General features: G+C 44.9%; 1 protein-coding gene across 1 annotated transcript in view; it reads right to left on the bottom strand.

Moving 5' to 3' along the window:
• ANXA5 (annexin A5) overlaps positions 1 to 18430 on the bottom strand; it is a 66937-nt gene extending 48507 nt beyond the window's left edge. Inside the window, exons 1-2 of the mRNA XM_040330327.1 lie at positions 18297 to 18430; positions 15797 to 15837 (exon numbers count right to left, since the gene is read on the bottom strand). Of these exons, the coding sequence (XP_040186261.1) occupies positions 15797 to 15805 (9 nt within the window). The 5' untranslated portion in view covers positions 15806 to 15837; positions 18297 to 18430. The remainder of the gene's footprint in view (positions 1 to 15796; positions 15838 to 18296) is intronic.
• Between the last annotated feature and the right edge of the window lie 2699 nt (positions 18431 to 21129).

Consider the following 21129-nt stretch of genomic DNA (forward strand, 5'->3'; position numbering starts at 1 on the left):
AGGAGCCCCAGGTGCACCAGGTGTTTGGGGGATACGGGCTCGTTCCTTCACATGGTATGGTCCTGCCCGAAGCTAGCTTCATATTGGGGGGGGGTGGCGGAGGTCCTCTCGGACCGTTGTGGGGTGGAGCTCGTAAGGGATCCGAAAGTGTTCCTCCTTAGTTACCTGGGCGAAGTTGAGGGTGACAGGTACACCAAACTGGGTATCACCTTTGCTTTGTTCTACGCCAGGAGGGAGATCCTGCTGCGCTGGCGGGGCACTGAGCTCCCCACAGTGTCCTCCTGGTTGGCTACGATTAATAGGGTTCTCCCACTCTATAGGTTGACGTATGAGAGCAGGAACTGTCCAGCCAAATTTGAAAAAATCTGGTCGAAGTGGATTGACTCACCTAACTGTTCTGTTGATAGCCCCCCTGTGATGGCCCCTGACTGAGGTGTCCCGCGGGTCGCTGCTCCCCCCCCCCCCTCTCCTCCCCCCCCCCCTCCTTCTCCTCCCTCCCCGCCCTTGTCGTCTCCCCTGCTTTTCTACCTCCCTCCTGCGGTTGGTGCCCCGAGCCTGGCATTTGTTTTATTCATGAAGTCTGTCCTGTGAGTTGTGTGGCCGGCCTACTATCCCATCATAGATATGCTATGTATATGCTGATTTCCTATGATTTGTGTAATCATTCTGCTGCCCTTGTGGCTTGTACTGTCGTTGATTTGTGTGTGTCTTTGTTGTCTGTCTTCAAAAATAAAAAAACTTTTACTGTAAAAAACATGAAACTAAATTGAGATGTCCAGATATTGGAATTTCAAACAGCATGACATGAAGAGGATTCATGGTATGCATTACTCATTGAAGATCGGAGACAAAAATCTTGTGTTCTTGACTTTAGCTTTCCAACAGAATCAAATAGTTGGCTTGTCATATAGAACAAAATGTCAATTGTTAAAGGGACTTATGAAGATTTTAGCATGTGTTTAAAGAGCAAACACAGGATATTGCCAAATATAATATAGGAATGCAAGTCAATTCATATACTAAAAATACATAAGCATAGGCATACACAGGAGTGGTAAAATAAGCTATAACATTGTATCTATACTATGAGTAGGGGGAAAGAGAAAAAAAATAAAAAAATAATAAAACACACACACATTCTGCCAAGTGTTGCCCCACATTATGATACATTTGAGACTCAAATGAATGCACATCTGATATTAAAGCAATATTAATCGCAAAACTGAAAATATATTACAGCTTAGCAATTAGATGTGGTGGCTGCATCGGTTTAATTTTCTTTGGCTTTTTTCCCCCCGTTTTCACCTGTTGATCTGGCCAGTACCACACCTTCTGTATTAGAGCACCCCCCACTCTAGATGAAGGAACACAGGGGTACCTCTGGACAGCAACATTGTTAATCTGGAGAGAGGGGGAGCATTAGATGTACTAGCAGATTTAAATAAGGTAAGAAACTGGAGCTAAACTCCAGATAACACTTTATAAGCAGTTACAGCAAACGTTTTTTTTCTTCCTATTTTGGGATAAAGGCATTACATAAATAAATGATGATCATTTTAATCACCCCTGCCAGTGTTAAATGGTTCTCATCTCTGTAACATACATTCTGCTGGAGAGTTTTAGCCAGATTCAGAGAGACTTAGGCTGGCGTATCAGTAGATACGCCAGCCTAAGTCTGAATGTGCGCCCGCGCTAATTTAAGCGTATTCTGGTAACCAGATACGCTTAAATTAGGCTCAGATACGAGCGACGTAAGTGTCTTACACCCTCGTATCCTAAAGTGTAATTTTTAGGCTGACTGCTTCCATTGCGGTCGGCGTAGAATATGTAAATCACTACTTAGGCCTATTCACGAACGTACGCCTGGCCGCCGCAGTACAGATACGCCGTTTACGTAACGCATTATCAGGCCTATAGTTATTCCATCAAATAGCTAGAATAGTAATGTTAAGTATGGCCGCCGTTCCCGCGTCGAAATGCGAAAATTTTACGTCGTTTGCGCAAGTTGTCCGTGAATAGGGATTTACGTCATTTACGTCCACGTCGAAATCAATAGGCCCGAGCGGCGTACGTTGCCGCAATGCACACTGGGAAATGTAGGCGAACGGCGCATGCGCCGTTCCAAAAAAACATCAATCACGTCAGGTCAAACGAAATTAACATAAAACACGCCCCCCTCAGCCTATTTTGAATTAGGCGCGCTTGCGCCCACCGCATTTACGCTACGCCGCCGTAAGTTAGGAGGCAAGTACTTTGAGAATACAGTACTTGCCTCTCTGACTTAAGGCGGCGTAGCGTAAATACGATATGCTACGCCGCCTTAAAGTTGCGGCAACCTACGTGAATCTAGCTATTTGTTCTTTCAAAAATAAGAGACTTACAAAAATGTATTATATTACAGCTTACAATTTCTAACGTGATGGCTGTTTGTTTTTTGTTTTTTTGTTTTTTTTTCTAGGCTTTCCTTCTCTTATTTTCATCTGGTGATTCTTATTTTCATCTGGTGAATCACCAGATGAAAATAAGAGAAGGAAAGCCTAGAAAAAAAAACAAAAAAAAAAAAACAAACAGCCATCACGTTAGAAATTGTAAGCTGTAATATAATACATTTTTGTTTTTGGGTTAAATACCTCTTTAACCACTTAAGCCCCGGACCATATTGCTGGTCAAAGAGCAGGCCACTTTTTGCAATTCGGCACTGCGTTGCTTTAACTGACAATTGCGCGGTCGTGCGACGTATCTCCCAAACAAAATTGGCGTCCTTTTTTTCCGACAAATAGAGCTTTCTTTTGGTGGTATTTGATCACCTCTACGGTTTTTAGTTTTTGCGCTATAAACAAAAATAGAGCGACAATTTTGAAAAAAAAAAGAGTATTTTTTACTATAATAAACATCCCCCAAAAATCTATAAGAAAAACCCTTTTTCCTCAGTTTAGGCCGATACGTATTCTTCTACATATTTTTCGTAAAAAAAAAAATAAAAAAAAAATCGCAATAAGCGTATATTGATTGGTTTGTGCAAAAGTTATAGCGTTTACAAAATAGGGGATAGTTTTATGCCATTTTTATTAATGTTTTTTTTTACTAGTAATGGCGGCGATCAGTGATTTTTATTGGTACTGCGACATTATGGCGGACACTTCAGACACTTTTGACACATTTTTGGGACCATTGGCATTTTTATAGCGATCAGTGCTATAAAAATGCATTGATTACTATAAAAATGCCACTGGCAGGGAAGGGGTTACAACACTAGGGGGCGGGGAAGGGGTTAAGTATGTTCCCTGGGTGTGTGTGTGTTCTAACTGAAGGGGGGGGTGGACTGACTTGGGAAAATGACTGATCGCTGTTTATACATTGTATAAACAATTGGCTGAACGGCGAGATGACATAGATCTACGTGATCTCGCCCAGCAGAGCCGACCTGCCGCCGTATAACTGCGGCGGCTGGTCGGCAAGCAGTACAAGTAAACCAATGAAGTATATCTAAACCCAAGACAAAAAAAAAAACGTAATATTTTGCAGTCTGCATGCCCTTGGTTCCTCAAACTCCATCTTTCTAAAACAGAGCTTGCAATATTGCTTCCTTCTCCTCCCCCATGACTTTACCATTGAGACCAATGGCACAACAATTGGTCCCCTCACACATTCCAGGGTGCTGTCTAATCCTAGACGCTGACCTCTCCTTCAGCCCCCACATCCAGTCACTGGCTAAATCTTGCCACCTTATCCTCCCCAGAATTACCCCTTTGCTGACCAATGACACCACAAAAACAACTTATTTACTCCTTGGCTATTTCCCACCTTGACTACCACAACTCCCTCCTCACTGACCTACCTACCTTTACATTGGCTATTCCACTTACAGTCTATTAATTCTGCTGCTAGAATACTTCTTACTAACCAATCCGAGACTGCTGCTCCTCTCATCCTATCTCTTCACTGGCTTCCACTAGCCCAATGTATAAAATTTGAAATACCATCCACAAATCTGACCCCTGGCTACATCACCAACCTCATCTTCAGATATTGCCCAAATCATCCTCTTTGCACCTCCAAGACATCTCTCCTTGTTACCTCCTCCCACGGTCGGCTCCGGGATTTCTCCAGAGCCTCTCTCATCCTCTGGAACTCCCTGCCCCAGTATGTCCGTCAGCTCCTACCCTTGAGTTTTTAAGGATTACCTAACTTATTCAGGGAAGCCTACCCCTCCTCCACCTTATAACTGTACTTAACCACCGGACAACCGCCCTATAGACAAAGTACGTCTACAGGGCAGTTGCTTAACTCCGGGAGGCCGTTAATTAACGTCCTCCCAGAATCGCACGCACACAGGAGTGTCCGTGACAGCCGGGTCCAGAGGACCCGGCGCATCACGGATCACGATAAATAACCGCTGATAGCGGCAGTTTACCAAGTGATCGCTCCATCATTGGGCGGAGCGATCACTTGTAAACAAACCGGCGTCATGAGATGACGCTGGTTCCTCCCTCCCCTCTCTGTACCGAACGGTACAGTGTGAGAGGAGAGGGGCAAGAGCGGAGGCAGCAGCAGTGACAAATGTAGTCACAGACCCAGCCATCAATGCATCCCTGCTCAGCCATCCCTGCCCAATACCCTGCAATACTCTGCCCATACTGTGCAATCCCTGCAATACCCCGAAATACTCTGCAATACACCCCCCCCCCCTCCTGCTTCTACCGACTCAACACTACGATCGAAGCCAGGATTGTTTGTTTTTTTAGGCTTCCCAGCCTAGAGGTGAGATGTGGGGTCTTATTGACCCCATATCTCACTGTATAGAGGACCTGTCATGCCATATTCCTATTACAAGGGATGTTTACATTCCTTGTAATAGGAATAAAAAAAGTGATCAAAATTTTTTCTTTTTTGATGAAAAATGTGTCAAACTAAAATAAAGTAAAGTAAAGTGAATAATAAAATATATATTTTTTTTAAAGCGCCCCTGTCGCATGCAGAAGCGAACGCACACGCAAGTCTCGCCCACATATGAAAACGGTGTTCAAGCCACACATGTGAGGTATCGCTGCGAAACGTTAGAGCGAGAGCAATAATTTTGGCCCTAGACCTCCTCTAACTAAAAACATATAACCAGTAAAAATATTTAAAACGTCGCCTATGGGGATTTTTAAGTAGCGAAGTTTGGCGCCATTCCATGAGCGTGTGCAATTTTAAAGGGTGACATGTTGGGTATCTATTTACTCGGCGTAACTTCATCTTTCACATTATGCAAAAACATTGGGCTAACTTTACTGATTTGTTTTTTTTAAGCATAAAACAGTTTTTTTTTTAAAAACACGTTAGAAAAATTGCTGCACAAATACAGTGCGAGAAAAAAGTTACAACGACCGCCATTGTATTCTCTAAGGTCTTTGCTAAAAAAACATATATAATGTTTTGGGGTTCTATGTAATTTTCTAGCAAATAAATGATGATTTTTAAATGTAGGAGAGAAATGTCAGAATTGGTCTGGGTGCTCCAGAACGCCTGATGGTGCTCCCTGCATGTTGGGCCTCTGTATGTGGCCACACTGTGTAAAAGTCTCACACATGTGGTATCGCCATACTCGGGAGGAATAGCAGAATGTGTTTTGGGGTGTAATTTGTGGTATGCATATGCTGTGTGTGAGAAAAAAGCAAGTTAGGCTTACTGGTAACTTGTTTTCCAGAAGTCTTTCAGGACAGCACCTCGAGAGATAGTGGCTCCTCCCTCTCCAACAGGAAACACCTTCACTTCAAACTTTAAGGGAGGCTCCTCCCAGCACACCTCAGTTGTTACCGAGAAACCTCCGGCCCCGGCTGGAACATATAAACACATAGGTTAGTCACAGCATGGCATATTTAACAAGTATCTCAAGCAGGCGGGTTGCTGCTGTCCTGAAAGACTTCTGGAAAACAAGTTACCGGTAAGCCTAACTTGCTTTTTCCCAGAGCGTCTTTCAGGACAGCACCTCGAGAGGATACCAGAGACTTACCACCTTAGGGCGGGACAACAGCTTGTAGGACCTTTCTGCCGAATGCTTGGTCCTTGGCAGAAATAAGGTCCAACCTATAATGCCGTACAAACGTGTTAAAGCTTGACCACGTCGCCGCCTTGCAGATTTGTTCCGGGGTGGCACCAGCTCTCTCTGCCCATGAGGTCGCAAACGCTCATGTAGAATGAGCACAGATCCCATCTGGTGGGACAATCTTTGCATGCAAATAGGTCTCCCTGACGGCTAGCTTTAACCATCTGGCTATCGTACCCCTTGAGGCTGGATGGCCCTTTCTTTTGCCCCCAAACAAAACAAATAGTGAATCCGAGCGTCTAAAGGACTCTGTTATTTTAAGGTAGCATAACAAAGCCCTTCTCACATCTAACATGTGAAAAAACGATTCTTTTTCCCCCCCGAGGGGTTTGAACAAAACGTAGGTAGCACAATCTCTTGAGCGCGATTGGCTGCTGAGGCTACCTTCGGTAAGAATTTTGGGTCTGTTCCAAGCACAACCCTATCCGAAAATAAAGAAAAATACGGTTCCCTTATTGACAGGGCCTGTAATTCGCTCACCCTACGAGCTGAGGTGATAGCGACCAGGAAAAGAACCTTCAAGGTAGCATCTCTAAGAGAAGCATCACTCAAAGGTTCAAAAGGCTTTTCCGCTAAAGCTTTCAATACAATTGACAAGTCCCACTTCGGGAAACCCTTAACCTGTGGCGGCCTAGCCCTCGAGAGGGCTCTAAAGAACCTGGACACCAATGGTTCGGAGGCTACCGATCTTTCTAGAAAGACTGCCAAGGCGGATACTTGCACTTTTAGAGTGCTGACCGATAAAACCCCATATCTGCTCCGTTTTGCAAAAATTCTAGGATGGCCTTCAGGCTGCTAGGTTCCATGTTTGCAGTGTGACACCAGGACGTATACACTCTCCAAACCTTAGCGTAGTTGGCTCTTGTGACCTCCTTCCTGCTATTTAATAGGGTAGACACTAACCGATCTGAAAACCCCTTATCCTTTAGGATCTTTCTTTCAGAAACCAAGCTGAAAGGGAGAGCCTGGATACGTCACACCTGGATATGACACACTGGACCCTGACTCAGAAGATCTGACCTGCGAGGTAGGAGCCAACATGGTCTTGTAGCCATACCTAGGAGTGTTGAGAACCATGCTCTCTTGGGCCAATACGGAGCGATCAGGATTACTGGGACTCCTTCCTTCTGAATCTTTCTCAGGACTAATGGAATCAGTTGGAACGGGGGGAAAGCAAAGCAGAGGCGAAATCTCCAGGGATGCGCCAGGGCATCTACCCCTAGGGAGCCCTCCAGTCTGTTTAGAGAAAAAAACAGAGGTACCTGGGAGTTTTCCCCTCGAAGAAAATAGGTTCACCTCTGGTTGACCCCACCTGCTGGAGATTTCTGCAAAGACCTCGGGGTTTAGTGACCACTCTGACTCCCGAACCTGACGCCTGCTCAGAAAATCTGCCACCCCATTCAGGGATCCCCTCAGGTGTACCGCTGAGAGGGATCGCAGATTCTTTTCCGCCCACAACAGGGTGCTTTCGGCCAACATCAGCAGGGGCTTGCTTCTGGTGCCCCCCTGCCTGTTTAGATACGCTACGGCCGTAGCGTTGTGCGTCAGCACCTGAACGTGGTGGTCTAGCAGATCCGGAGCAAACCTCTCTAGAGCTAATGTGATTGCTCTCAACTCTCTCCAGTTCGAAGATCGAGCTGACTCTTCCTTTGACCATCGGCCCTGAACGAAGTTCTTTCCCAAGTGGGCTCCCCATCCCCAGGCACTGGCATCTGTCGTTATTCTTTTCCCCACTGGAAAAGACCACTCCAGACCCTTCGAGAGAACCCTCTGGTCCTTCCACCAATATAGGGATCTCTTTACCCGAGATGGAATCTTTACTAGATTGTCCAGGGAATTGAGATTGTGATCCCATGACCTTAACAGAAAACTCTGTAGGCACCGAAAATGCAGCCTTGCCCACTGGATTGCGGGCATGGTTGAGGTTAATAGTCCTAACGCTGCCATTATTTGCCTTATGGATATGGGCTGATTGGACTAACGTCGAGAGATGGTCTCCTGGACCTTGATCTTTTTTTCTTGGGGTAGAAATATACTTTGGCTCAGGGAGTTCACCTGAAATCCTAGAAACAGAATTTCCTGGGCAGGTACTAGTGATGATTTCTGAAGGTTCAGGATCCACCCCAGGGACTCCAGGTGAGTCTGAGCCCTGGCCAAGTCTATCAGTAATTTTTCCCTTGACGGGGCAAAAAATAACAGGTCTTCTAGATATGGGACCACTGCCACTCCCTGCAGACGAAGCGGGGCCAAGGCTTCCGCCATCACCTTGGTAAACACCCGGGGTGAGGATGAGAGCCCGAAAGGCAGAGCCCTGTACTGCAGGTGCTGAACTATTCCCCCTCTCCTTACCGCAAACCTAAGGTATCTTTGGGATTGCGGAGAGATCGGAATGTGCAGATAGGCATCCCTCAAATCTATTGACGCCATGAAGCAACCTGGCGTCAATAGATTCCGGACTGAAAAAATAGAGTCCATTTTGAACCTCCTGTACCTGATTTTCTTGTTTAAGGGTTTCAGGTTTAGGATCATCCTGAATTTTCCTGTAGGTTTTTTTACCAGGAAAATATGGGAGTAGAAACCCAGGCCTTGCTCTGCCTGAGGTACCTCTATTATTACCCCCTGCTGCCTCAACTCCCTTAAAGAGGATTTCATGGCCAGGGATTTTGCTGGATCCTTTGGGAAATTTGTCACCAGAAATCTTTGTGGTGGAGTGTCTGAAAACTATCTCGTAACCCCGGGACAGGGTGGTCAGGATGTACTGATTGGTGGTTATCTCTGACCACCGCGGAAGAAACTTTTGTAATCTTCCGCCAACCCGGGTCGCCAAGTCATTGCGATTTCTGGGACTGTGCAGGAGGATTGAAAAGGATTCCCTTTTTTTCTTTGGCTTTCTGTACCCAACCTCTCCTGTCCCCTTGGGGTTTGTTGCCCTTATCCTGTGCCCTTTGCTGACGAAAAAAACGTCTAGATCTCCTGAGAAAGGGATACCACAAAGTTTGTTCTTTGATGCCGCATCCCCTGGCCAGGTTTTCAGCCAAAGTGCTCTCCTGGCCGAATTTGCCAGGGCCGCTGACCTTGCTGACATCTTAATGGCCTCCACTGAGGCATCCGCAATGTAGGCTACTGCCGCGGTCAAAGTAGAAAAGGATTCCAGAATCTCCTCTTTCGACGAATCAGCCGAAATATGATTCTTCAACTGATTCGTCCAGAACTCTAGATTCCGGGCAACACAAGTTGTGGCCATGGCGGGCTTTAAACCATTCATGATTGACTGCCATGACCTTTTGAGGAGGAGATCCATGCGCTTGTCCATGGGGTCTTTAAGAACACCCATGTCCTCAAAGGCCAGGTCCGTGGACCTAGATACTTGCGAGAAAGCCGCATCAAGTTTTGGGACTTTGTTCCAAACTGCTGTTGGATCTTCCTCAAAGGGAAAGCGCCTCTTATGTGCTTTAGGGAAAAAGGGCTTTTTCTCTGGATCCTGCCATTCTCTAATTATGGTCTCAGAAATCACTGAATGGACCGGAATGACCCGCCCCTTTGACTCACCCAGACCCGCATACATGCGGTCATGCAAGGTTAGATCCCTTTTTTCCTCACTCAGGCCTAAAGTTAGATGGATAGCCCTGATTAAGCCATCCACTTCCTCCAAGGATAGTTTAAACTTTGAGGGGTGTCCCACTAACTCTCCCCTCTGACTCCTTTGAGTCCTCGCTGTCTGGTACCTGAGAGCCCCCTTCCCTGGGACCTGAGTCGCCTGTTCCCAAAACCAGTTCCGGTACTGACACTGAATCCTGAGAGGATTGAGAAGTGGAGGCTAGAGGGGTGGGAGGCGGAACTAATGACTCACGTAAAGACTGAAATGTGGACAGTAGTTCTTTCTTTGCTGAGGAAATCAGATCATCCCGCATAGCGGCTGACTCCTCCTGTATCAAAGAATCAATACATGTTTTACAAAGTGCCTTCTTCCAGCTGTCACTCATCTTTGTTTTACACAATGGGCATCTCCTTCTAGTAACAGACTTAGCCTGCAAGGAAAAACAGGGCAGAAAAGGCAGGGAGACCTTAGTGAAGAACCCTGTTTCCACTTATGGACCCCAACAAAAGGTGCACTAGGAAAAGTAAAGACCAACCAGTGCCCAGACAGGCCCCCAAGCCACTGGGGGGGGAGAAAAAAATAATAATTTTGAGACTGACCATCCACCTGACAGAAAAAAAGAGAGAGGTAGAACTCATAAGGAAGAAACACTCACTGCACTGCTTCCCGCCGAGGCCTTGCTGGTGCCTGTCCCCACCGCTGGACTCTCTGCTGCTTCCATCGCAGAATACCAGCGCTTCACCCGTGGCTTCACCGACCAGCTTCCGGAGACCTATAGCGCCGCTGCGCCGGACCGGAAGCGGAAATCGGTACCAGCTCCCGCTCCGCCCCTTCCTCTAGCCGGCGCGCCGGAAATGACGCATACGGCCGGCGCCCGCACTGAAAATTGTAAACAGAATGGCGCGAATCGCGTGCGCGGCTGCCGGACGCCATCCCCAGCTACTCGTGGCCCCACTGAGCACACCTCGCCTGCCTGTAGCACCCGGAATCCCGGATGTGTGGAAGGGGAAGCCCGGCTACTACCGTCGCCGAACGGGTAGCTCGGGGAGCGGAGTCTCCCAGGCGTTTTTAGCCTGCAAAAGGTAAGAAATAAAAGGGAGTAATCCAGGGCTTCCCTGGACCTACAAGAACTCCCCAGAAGATGTTCCCTCCGGGTCGGAGGAAACACAAAAACTGAGGTGTGCTGGGAGGAGCCTCCCTTTAAAGTTTGAAGTGAAGGTGTTTCCTGTTGGAGAGGGAGGAGCCACTATCTCTCGAGGTGCGGTCCTGAAAGACGCTCTGGGAAAAACCTGCTAATATGAAAATTTTGTGAAAGAAAAAAAAAAAAATCTTGATTTTGCAAAGAACTGTGGGAAAAAATGACAACTTCAAAAAACTCACAATGCCTCTTTCTAAATAACTTGGCATGGTGCTCCATCATGCTGCCATTCCTGAGCAAGCTCTGCACTGGTGGTGCCCCAATCCTGCAGCTGAATAAACTGTAGGAGACAGTTCTGGCGCTTGCTGGACTTTCTTGGGCGTCTTAAAGCCTTCTTTACAAATGCCGTGGAGATGTTATTTATGGGATTAAAGTGTTTTTTTATTTAAAACAAACAAAAACACGAGGGTTTACAAACATGTCATACTTACCTCCACTGTGCAGCTCGTTTTGCACAGAGTGGCCCTGAACATCCTCTTCTGGGGTCCCTCGGTGGCTCTCGCTTGCATCAGATAACCCCTAGGAGAACCACTCCCCGGGGGGTTGCCTTGTGTGCACGCTCCCAAGTCCAGCATTTGGCGTGCATAGACACAAATGCCGGACTCGGCCCAGCCCCAATGACTGCACCGCTATCAATCAATCAAGAGCCGGGAACCCGTGCAGAGAGGGACAGCACATCTCCGTTGAGGGAAATACGGGGCTCAGGTAAGTAAAACAGGGGGGCAGGTCACTGCCAGAAGTTTTCTCACCTTAATGCATAGGATGGATCACCTATTCAGGCATCACGCCAACGACTGGTTGCGGTTATTCATTCTGGTTACTCAAAACAACTTCCTTGCAAGTTAACCGAGTAGTAGTGATGTTTCACAGACCCTAATGTGCCATTTCAAACCTTGGTTGCTTAGAGAGATGCCATGACCTCAGATGCACCCCCTTGAGTAACTTCAGACCAGGCTTTGAGCATTGTAAACAACTTTACTGAACTTTTGGCAGAACATGTACAGCAACACCCTTTCCCTAACTAAACCCAACTGTGGCTATCCCAGGTTACCTGTACAGGTGTAGCATCTTTGGATAGAGTCCAAACTGGAGATAAGTCAAACAAAAGGAGTTAATGTTCTTACGATTATTACGATGGGCCTCATTCTAACAAGTTTAAGACTTAATTCCAAGTCTCCTGAGCCTATTTTTTGTTCCTGTCCCATCCCACTGCCAGGATCTGGGTCTCTTCCCTTTATATCACACAAGAGGGAGGCAGGACCGACCCGACCCGACCCCCCCCCCCCCAGGAAAACCCCACAAACACACAAGGAAAGGCGGCACGAGCATTAACCTCTTGCCTCCCAACCTGGGCAGCCATGTAGACTGACTAAACATGAGTAGGCAACCTGCTTACACACTTTCCAGATCAATGACTAAACTGTCATGTAATGTAACTGCATGCAGAGAGAGAGAGAGAGAGAGAGAGAGAGAGAGAGAGAGAGAGAGAGAGAGAGAGAAGAGCTGCCAACTCAGCGACAAACAGCTATCTAAACACTAGCCAATGATTTGGCCCGCTTAAGAAAGGGGTGGAGCCACATACATGTAGCAGCCCACCCAAACCCCATCCCATTGGCTGGTGTTTGATAGCCGTTCGGTCCCACCCATCCCCGACATCACGGCTGAATTTTGACAGCTTCTCTTTCCCTGCATGCAGTTACATTTCATGACAGTTTTGAACTCTGAGCGGATCTTACAAGCCTCATGATCTGCTCAATGCGATAGTGTCTCACTGCTTGGATGCAGCATTTTTTTACAGCAGCCCAGTTATGCCTACACTTATGAGAAAATGGTTTCCTTGCCTTTAATGTCAACAATTGCAATGGGGTTCATTTATTGTTGGCAAATTAGTGAATGTAGTGAAAATTCACTTTGCAAAGGATATTCAATCATGGAAGTAAGCAGAACCAAGGGAAGATTTACTTGGAATTTTCTCTGAGAAAATCAACACACACACACACACAATAGGACTTGGCACTGCCCGCCACTCTCTCGTCACTGGCTTTGATTGATAGCACCAAGCCATAGCTCCCGCTGCGTCAGCAAAGCGTCACAGACGTGCATAGCGCTGGATCGAATGAGAGATCAGGTAAGCGAGGAGCGAGGATACTGATGTCTAAACATTTTTTACCTTAATGCTTAATGTTTAGGCTTTATAACCATTTTAAAACCTTCTGACCTGAATCAAATGAATCAATTCATGGGCATTCTGTGTTTGTCTGATCGTTAAATACAAAAACGTAATATTTTACAGGTTTCCTTAGATCTGGTTGGTGCATTAGTTTTCTGTCTTTATTTTCACCTGTTGATCTAGCCAGTATGGCTGTTATTTTTCAACTTCCTTTAACAAACCAAAGGGTCGAGTAAAAGTGGCAGTTTTAGGATAGACTCCTATTAGATGAAGAATGTTTGGTGGAGTTAGTAAATCAAACCTACGGTGTTCTTGCACCAAGGCAAATCCACTGTGCACTATGAGTGGAAGTGCAGTCGCTGTAGATCTGAGGGGAAGCTCTGCTGATATTTATCATCCAATCATGTGCAAGCCAAATTGCAGTTTTTTATTTTTCCTTGCAGGTCTCCCTCAGATATACAGTAAATACACTTCCAATGCACTTGTAGTGCAGAGTGGATTATATGGATAACTCCATATATGCTTTCAGAACCTTCTGACTTGGATGAGGTCATTCAAATATTACACTATCGAAGCTCTTTTTTCTGTCCAAAAAGGGTCTATTTACTAAATGCAAATCCACTTTGCACTACAAGTGTACTTGGAAGTGCAGTCACTGTAGATCTGAAGGGGACATGCAAGAAAAAAAAAAAACAGCATTTTTTCTTGTACATGATTGGATAATAAAATCAGCAGAGCTTCTCCTCATTTCAGATCTTCCCCTCAGATATACAGGAAAATCCACTTTGTACTACAAGTGCAAAGTGCACTTGAAATTGCACTGTAAGTGCACTTGGAAGTGCAGTCGCTGTAGATGCGAGGGGAACATGCAAGGAATATAAAAAACAGCATTTTAGCTTGCACATGACTGGATGACAAAATCAGTAGAGCTTCCCCTCATTTCAGATCTACCCCTCAGATTTACAGCGACTGACTTCCAGTGCAATTTCAGGTGCACTTTGCTCTTGCAGTGCAAAGTGGATTTGCCTTTCCTAAATAACCCCCAATAAGTTCACATATTCATCATGTGGCTCTAATGCCTAGTGACCTCTTTTATGTAGTGCGTTTCTGGTGACAGTGGTGTCCTCCTTTACACTCATCATTGGAATTGACTTTTATCTGGTTGCAATAATTTACAGCTGGACATGATTGTTCTTTCTCTAGATGGTTGCTGAAACTCTACGGTTGCAACAGGGTGGTCTCACTTTTAGCGCTGCAGTTTGAGTTTTTATTTTGCTATGGTCTGCATATACAGGCTAGCTGCTTTTGTACTCATGAAGATTTTTGCTAAGAGAGCACTTTAAAATTATTTAAATCTTTCAAATTGTAGTTACTTCAGTGCTTGCTTGCAGTTTAGCTGAGAAATCGTTTGCATTTCCTGATAAAACCTCCTCCGCAACATTCCACTCACCTATTACTATGTACTAGAGTAAATGAGTTCATTATGTACACTACTGAGTATATTGCTCGAGGCAGGTAATGCCAGTGCGTAGCGAGTAAATACATCTCGGCATGGATGGGGTTACTCATTACATCTGTGCAGCTTTGAAAGCTGGAAGCAGACTCCCTTTCATATGACGATGACACAGCACTGACTGCCCAGCCTCCTTTTAGATTTTTTAGGACGGAAAATCATTCTAAGAGGAAAGAAAAGCTGTACACGTCAATGCTTCTCATCGCTCTCTACAGGGACAACTCGTATATAGAAAAAAACACAACTGCTTTGTCCTGATAACCAGCATACTTTACTAAATCAACACTTATTACTCAATCTAAAAATGTATTTTAATAAGACACTACTTGGCACATTTAATTGGCATTAAAAAAAAAAAAAAAGGGAAGAAGGCAGGGGAAACGGATGCCCTGGCCTCTCCTTTGTACACAACCATTAATACAGGCAACAGCAGTCAAGCTGTAGTATGTTACAATCATGCATTGGGTGAACTGTAACATAATAAAAACAAGTCAAAATGTAATAGCAAAATGTATTATCTATACATGGGACTAATGTGGAGTAGAGATGAGCTTGGGCACCCTCGAAACGCACCTCTAGCTAAACAACTAAAATGTGCGCTCTTTTTTTTTTTTTTTTTTTACCCCAATGAGTTGGACATTCATGCCCCACAACTCATGCAACAAAAGGAGGAGGGCTGCGGGGCAGAAATTACCCAACCAGTTGCTCTTTGAAGTAAAAAAATGAAAGCGCAAAATTTGGAGTTTGTCTACAGAGGAGGAAGCCTGAACTCATCTTTAGTGTATAGGAAAGCTTGATGTAGACCCAAGACATGGAGAGTCTATACAATTGATGGGCGGAGGGAGCACTGCAGGAACAAATATGGAAAAAATAAAAATGAGATTGATATAGATATATATATATATATATATATATATATATATATATATATATATATATATATATATATATATATATATATATATATATATATATAATCTCATTTTTATTTTTTCCATATTTGTTTCTGCAGTGCTCCCTCCGCCCATCAATTGTATATACATTTTTTTATTTTATTATTATTACTACACTAATACACACAAAACATTTTTTTTTTTTTTTACACATGTTCTACTTCACAATCAAGTAATTTTAGTTTTATTTTGCCTAAATACATGACAAAAGCAACACCTACAGTAAGCATCAATGATCGCTTATTTCTACAAAATAAAAAAATGGTATCCACTTACCGTTGCCATTTTTGCTGCTAGTGTAAAGTAGGTTTCAAAGGCTGCAAAGGAAAATAAAGGCTAAATTATGAAATGTGTAACGGCTAAGTAAGCAGATCACGCATTGTTTAAAATCAAGGCCATGGCTGGGCTGCCCATAAAACTTTTGGAACAAAAAAACAATAAGAGGCATTTTGCGTGGACGCTTAATAGATAAGAGAAAGTACTCACAATAGGTAACCCTATAGTACAGTAGGAGGGTTTGCCGTCCCTAGCTGAGCCTGTGATCACACACAGGTAAGCTGTATGCAAATCAATCATCCTCCCTGGTTTTGTGTTCAGGTGAAACCTGAGAGTGACATACACACTAGAGTAACAGGATTCTTTCAGTATTAGTGGACACCAGAGTTCTAGAGCTAGCAAGTGTAATAAGTAACAGCAACCAGCTAGGAATCGTCTTTTGGTAATGCGAATGCTATATAAAAAATAAAAACACACACACACACACACACACACACACAGATAAATATATATATATATATGTATCTTTATTTAACAAGTGCAATAATCCAATGCAACCAATGAGAAACCCTTGCTCAGATCACAGCTAGATTAAATCAGTTCTGCACCTTTTCCAAAAATCACAGTAGTAGTAGCGCTATGTGGTTCTCAGCACGGGAAAGCGGTTTACACTGTGTGGGGGCTGCCATTAAGAATTTGGTGTTGGAAGGCGTGCGATAAAACGCAGCTCTGCACCTGCATATAGTGTAAACCTAGCCAGGATTCTCGTCAGGAAAAAAACACAGACACACACACACACACCATTCAAAAGAACCGCCGTTCTTTTGAATGGCACGGACGCGGTGACGCCATCAACTACGACGAGCATGCGCTCGTCACATTCGATGCCGTCGCCGCCATCTTGCTTCACCGTACCTATCCCTTGGAAGCTACCGTGCATGCGTCAAAGTCATTTCGAGCATGCGCAGGTTTCCATGGAGGCAGGTAAGTATACACACGCTCGGGTTTCTGGGCAGAAAAACACTGCCGAGAATCATGACAAGAAAAAAAAAAAAAAAGAGAGCAGGTTCTCTATTTTTCTCGTCGAGATTCTGAGCAGTTTTCCAGACAAGAAACCTCAAAGCCTCGTACACACGCTTGGTTTACTCGGCAAGATAGCTCTGCCAGCAGTTTTCTTTCTGCTTCTGTCCGAGAAAACCATGCGTGTGTACGAGGATTAAGTGTATCCCTGGTTGTCACCAGAACTACTGTCTCCGAAAGGAAGATTTGCCTTTTATTCCTGTTCTGGTGACATCCAAATTTTGAGATGTTCTTTTACTTTCAGCGATAACCATAAAATAGGACAAATAGAGTAGGACAAATAGACAGGGTAAATCTCCCTTAGGCCCCTTTCACACTTGTGCGACTTTTCCTGCAACTTTGGACATCAGAGTCGCACGACAAGTCATGCCCCATGATTCCCAAGTATAACCACTCATATCTGTGCGACTTCAAAGTAGTCTCTATACTACTTTGGTCCGACTTTGATGCGAGTCGAGGTCCATAGACCTTAAAAGGGGTTTTCCACCCATTTTTTAAGTTTATTAAAAGTCAGCAGCTACAAAAAGCGTAGCTGCTGGCTTTAAATAAACTGACACTTACCTGCTCCAGCGTTCCAGCGACGCTCCGGCCGGGGGTCCGCTCCTCTCCCCCCCCCTCCCCGGCCGGCGTCTTCATTGTCACTGTGGGCACCCGGCCGTGACAGCTTTCGGCTTCACGGCTGGGCACCCACTGCGCATGCGCGAGCGTCACTACGCATGCGTGCACGGCCCGGCGCTGCGCTATTTGATTGGACAGGCGATCGCCTGAGACCTGTCACGTGTCCCAGGCGATCGCCTACAGGGAGGGGCTGCCAAAAGGCGATATGACGTATCGCCTTAGCAGCCCCTCAGCTGAAGGAGGAAGTGGGACAGGAAGTCCCCTTCTCCTGAAGCCCCCACTCCCCCACCAAAAAAATGACATGCCAAATGTGGCATGTAAGGGGGAGAGGAGTGGGATAAGAGGAAGTTCCAATTTTGGGTGGAACTCCTCTTTAAGTTTACACAGGCATTCCCTGGAATGGCGGCCAAGTCGCAGCAGTGTGAAAGGGGCCCAACAGGGATACAGACAGCAATAAAAGCCTTGCAGGTATTCTAATCCTTACTCGCTCTATCCAAAACTATTAATAAAATGAGCTTACCTTTCCACTTTTTGATAATTATAAATAAATATAATAACAACAACAACCTTTGGTTATACTATAAACATTTGCAAATTCCTATCTATATCATAACTTCTGCTTGCAGTATTTGCTTGCAAAGCAGCACAAGCAACTGGAGCAAGTCAAAATGTTGACAGACGGACAACTTTATCCTGCTGATGGTGGATTCTCCTCTATCCTCTCCTCCTAAAGTACCTGTGTACTGTATACTAGCCCTGACAGTATACTACACAGACTATACATGTCCTGGTGTGCACTTACATGGTCTGTTGTTTCCCCCTCAGGCTAGCAGTGAGATGCTGCTGATCAGGCGGAGTGCAGAAAAAGCAATGGAGACCCAGCCACAGCCCTGTGTGTGGAAGTGAACTCAGCTCTCCCAGACACACCCTACATCACTAGCACTGCCTCCAGCTGCCTCACTTCTCTAGTACAGGATGTTTCCTCCTCATACACACATGTCCAAACTATTGCAGCGTCGCAAATCAATCTCACACGTTTGCACAGTACCAAATGGATAAATGTGAGAGCATTCTTGTTTTCAGCAGCGTATTTACTTTAGGAAATCGTTTGAAAAAGGCTAAAAACTATATTTGATCACCTCTACGTTTTTGTTTTTTTTCGCTATAAACAAAAAAAAACAACCAATTAAAACATTTTTTTTTTTTTTTTTACTTTCTACTATAAAACATATCCAATAAAAAAATGTAAAAAAAATCAATTGTCTTCATCAATTTAGGCTAATATATGTTCTGCTACATGTTTCTGGTAAAACAAAATCCCAAAAAGCGTATATTGATTGGTTTGCGCAAATGTTATAGGGTCTACAAACGATGGGATATATTTATGGCATAATTGTTCAATTTTTACTAGTCAGGCCTCTTTCACATTACAGCGGGAGCCGCAGTGGCGGTATATCGTCGCTAAAATTGCGGCGCTATACCGCCGGAATTGCAGCGGGAATCGGCCGATAGCGGTGCGGTATTAACCCCCGCTAGCGGCCGATAAAGGGTTAATACCGCCCGCAATGCGCCTCTATAGAGGCGCATTGCGGGCGGTATTGCCGCAGTTTCCCATTGTTTTCAATGGGAAGGAGCGGTGAAGGAGAGGTATACATCCCGCTCCTCTCACCGCTCCAAAGATGCTGCTGACAGGAGATTTTTTTGTCTCCCGCCAGCGCATCGCCTCAGTGTGAAAGCCCTCAGGCTTTCACATTGAGTCTGCAGTGAAGGAGTTTTTCAGGCGGGATAGCAGCGCTATTTTTAGCGCTGTACCGCCTGAAAAACTCCTCAATGTGAAAGGGGCCTAAGGCAGCGACTAATGGTGGGACTGCGATATTGCAGCAGACAAATCGGACATTAAAGGCCCGTACACAGGATGCGAATATCAGATGGGAAAGAAGAGCTGTCTGAGGATTTTCGGATCGTTAGTACGGTGCTTTCGACAGCCGATTGCACTTTTTCGTCAGACAAAAGCTGGATGTGCAGACTATAAAAATGTTATCAGATGTGAACTCACCCTCTGATTTTCAAATGGTCAGTACAGAAATCCGTCACACGAAAGTCGAAAGTACAAACACGCATGATCGCAATCAAGGAATGACGGAGAAGAGTTCGGTCTTATAAACTACTGTTCGCAGGGCTAGATTAGAAACATCATGGGCCTGGTGCTGAGGATTTTGGTGGGGCCTTTTATAAATAATAAATAAATGCGTGGGAATGACATCAACGCAGCCCGGCCAAGGCAAGTGACCAAAGGCACAGAACCCAGAAGAAAGACCGGGTGAAGATGGAAGTGCCCGGGCCCTACGTCGCCGCTAGTCTAGTTTCCCGTCGCAAAGTTCGTAGTTTTTTTTGCTGCCCTAACTTTAGTCAGCAAGCGTATTGCTGTCTAAAGTATGGCCGCCGTTCCCGCGTCGAAATTCAAAATTTAACGTCGTTTGCGTAAGCCGTCCGGGAATACGGAAGTACGCTACGTGCGTCGGCGTTCAAAAAAATGACGTCACAGCGCGCAAAGCATGGCGGGAGTTAAGAAACAGAGCATGCGCAGTAGGTCCGGCGCGGGAGCGCGCCTAATTTAAATGGCACACGCCCATTTAAATTGGCCCGCTTTGCGCCGGAGGCCGCCGGCGTAGTTTTCATCGCAATTGCTTGGTGAATCAGGCACTTGCGATGAAAAATTGCGCCGGTGTAACGTATCTAGGATACGTTACGCTGCCGCTCATCTACGTGAATCTGGCCCATTGTAACTAACGCTTCCTTCTTAGATCAAAGGGATACACTTCTGTGTGTAAAGAACAAATCCCCCAAGTTTGTAAACAACATGAAACATTGTAACCAACTATCTTCTTAGATCAAACTTCTGTGTGTAAACAGGAAATGTAACCACTTAAAGTCCAACACTTGTTTCTTAAGTTAAAAAACAATATTTTTTGCTAGAAAATTACTTGGAACCGCCAAACATTATATATATTTTAGCAGAGACTCTAGGGAATACAATGGCAATTACTGCAATATTTTATGTCACACTGCATTTGCCCATTTCAATGAATAATAAAAACCATAAAAACAAAACAGTAAAGTTAGCCCATTTTTTTTTTGTTTTGTTTTAATGTGAAAGATGATGTTACGCCGCAAGAATCGTGAGAGAATGGTGATCTATCTTCTAAGCAAAAAAATTGCAATTCTCATTTTCGCCAGAATCGTGCAGCTCTATACCGCGCAACATAAAAAGTGCAAAGACCACCATAGAGTCATTTTCTAGCAAAAAACAAAATTATGATAGGAGAGAAGTGTCAGAATTGGCCTGGGTGGCAAGGGGTTAATTACCATGAGTAATATACAAATAATTATTATAAGCACTGTGATCCTATCAGTCTGCTGCAGTGTGTCAGCTTGTATTTATACTGGCCGCTCTGAATGTAGCTTCTGACAGGCTGTGCAAGCATCCCCATATCTCCGGAACCATAAATGATAGCTGTCCCATATTTTGACCAGCTGTGTGGTAGGTCTTCAACTGTCTACCCCCCAAATGTGGTGTTTCTGTGACCTCTGGTCGTCGAGCTACAACCCCCGAAGTCGATCTTTTGTTTTTCTTT

Source organism: Rana temporaria, chromosome 1 (assembly GCF_905171775.1).
Source record: "Rana temporaria chromosome 1, aRanTem1.1, whole genome shotgun sequence".
NCBI lineage: Eukaryota > Metazoa > Chordata > Amphibia > Anura > Ranidae > Rana > Rana temporaria.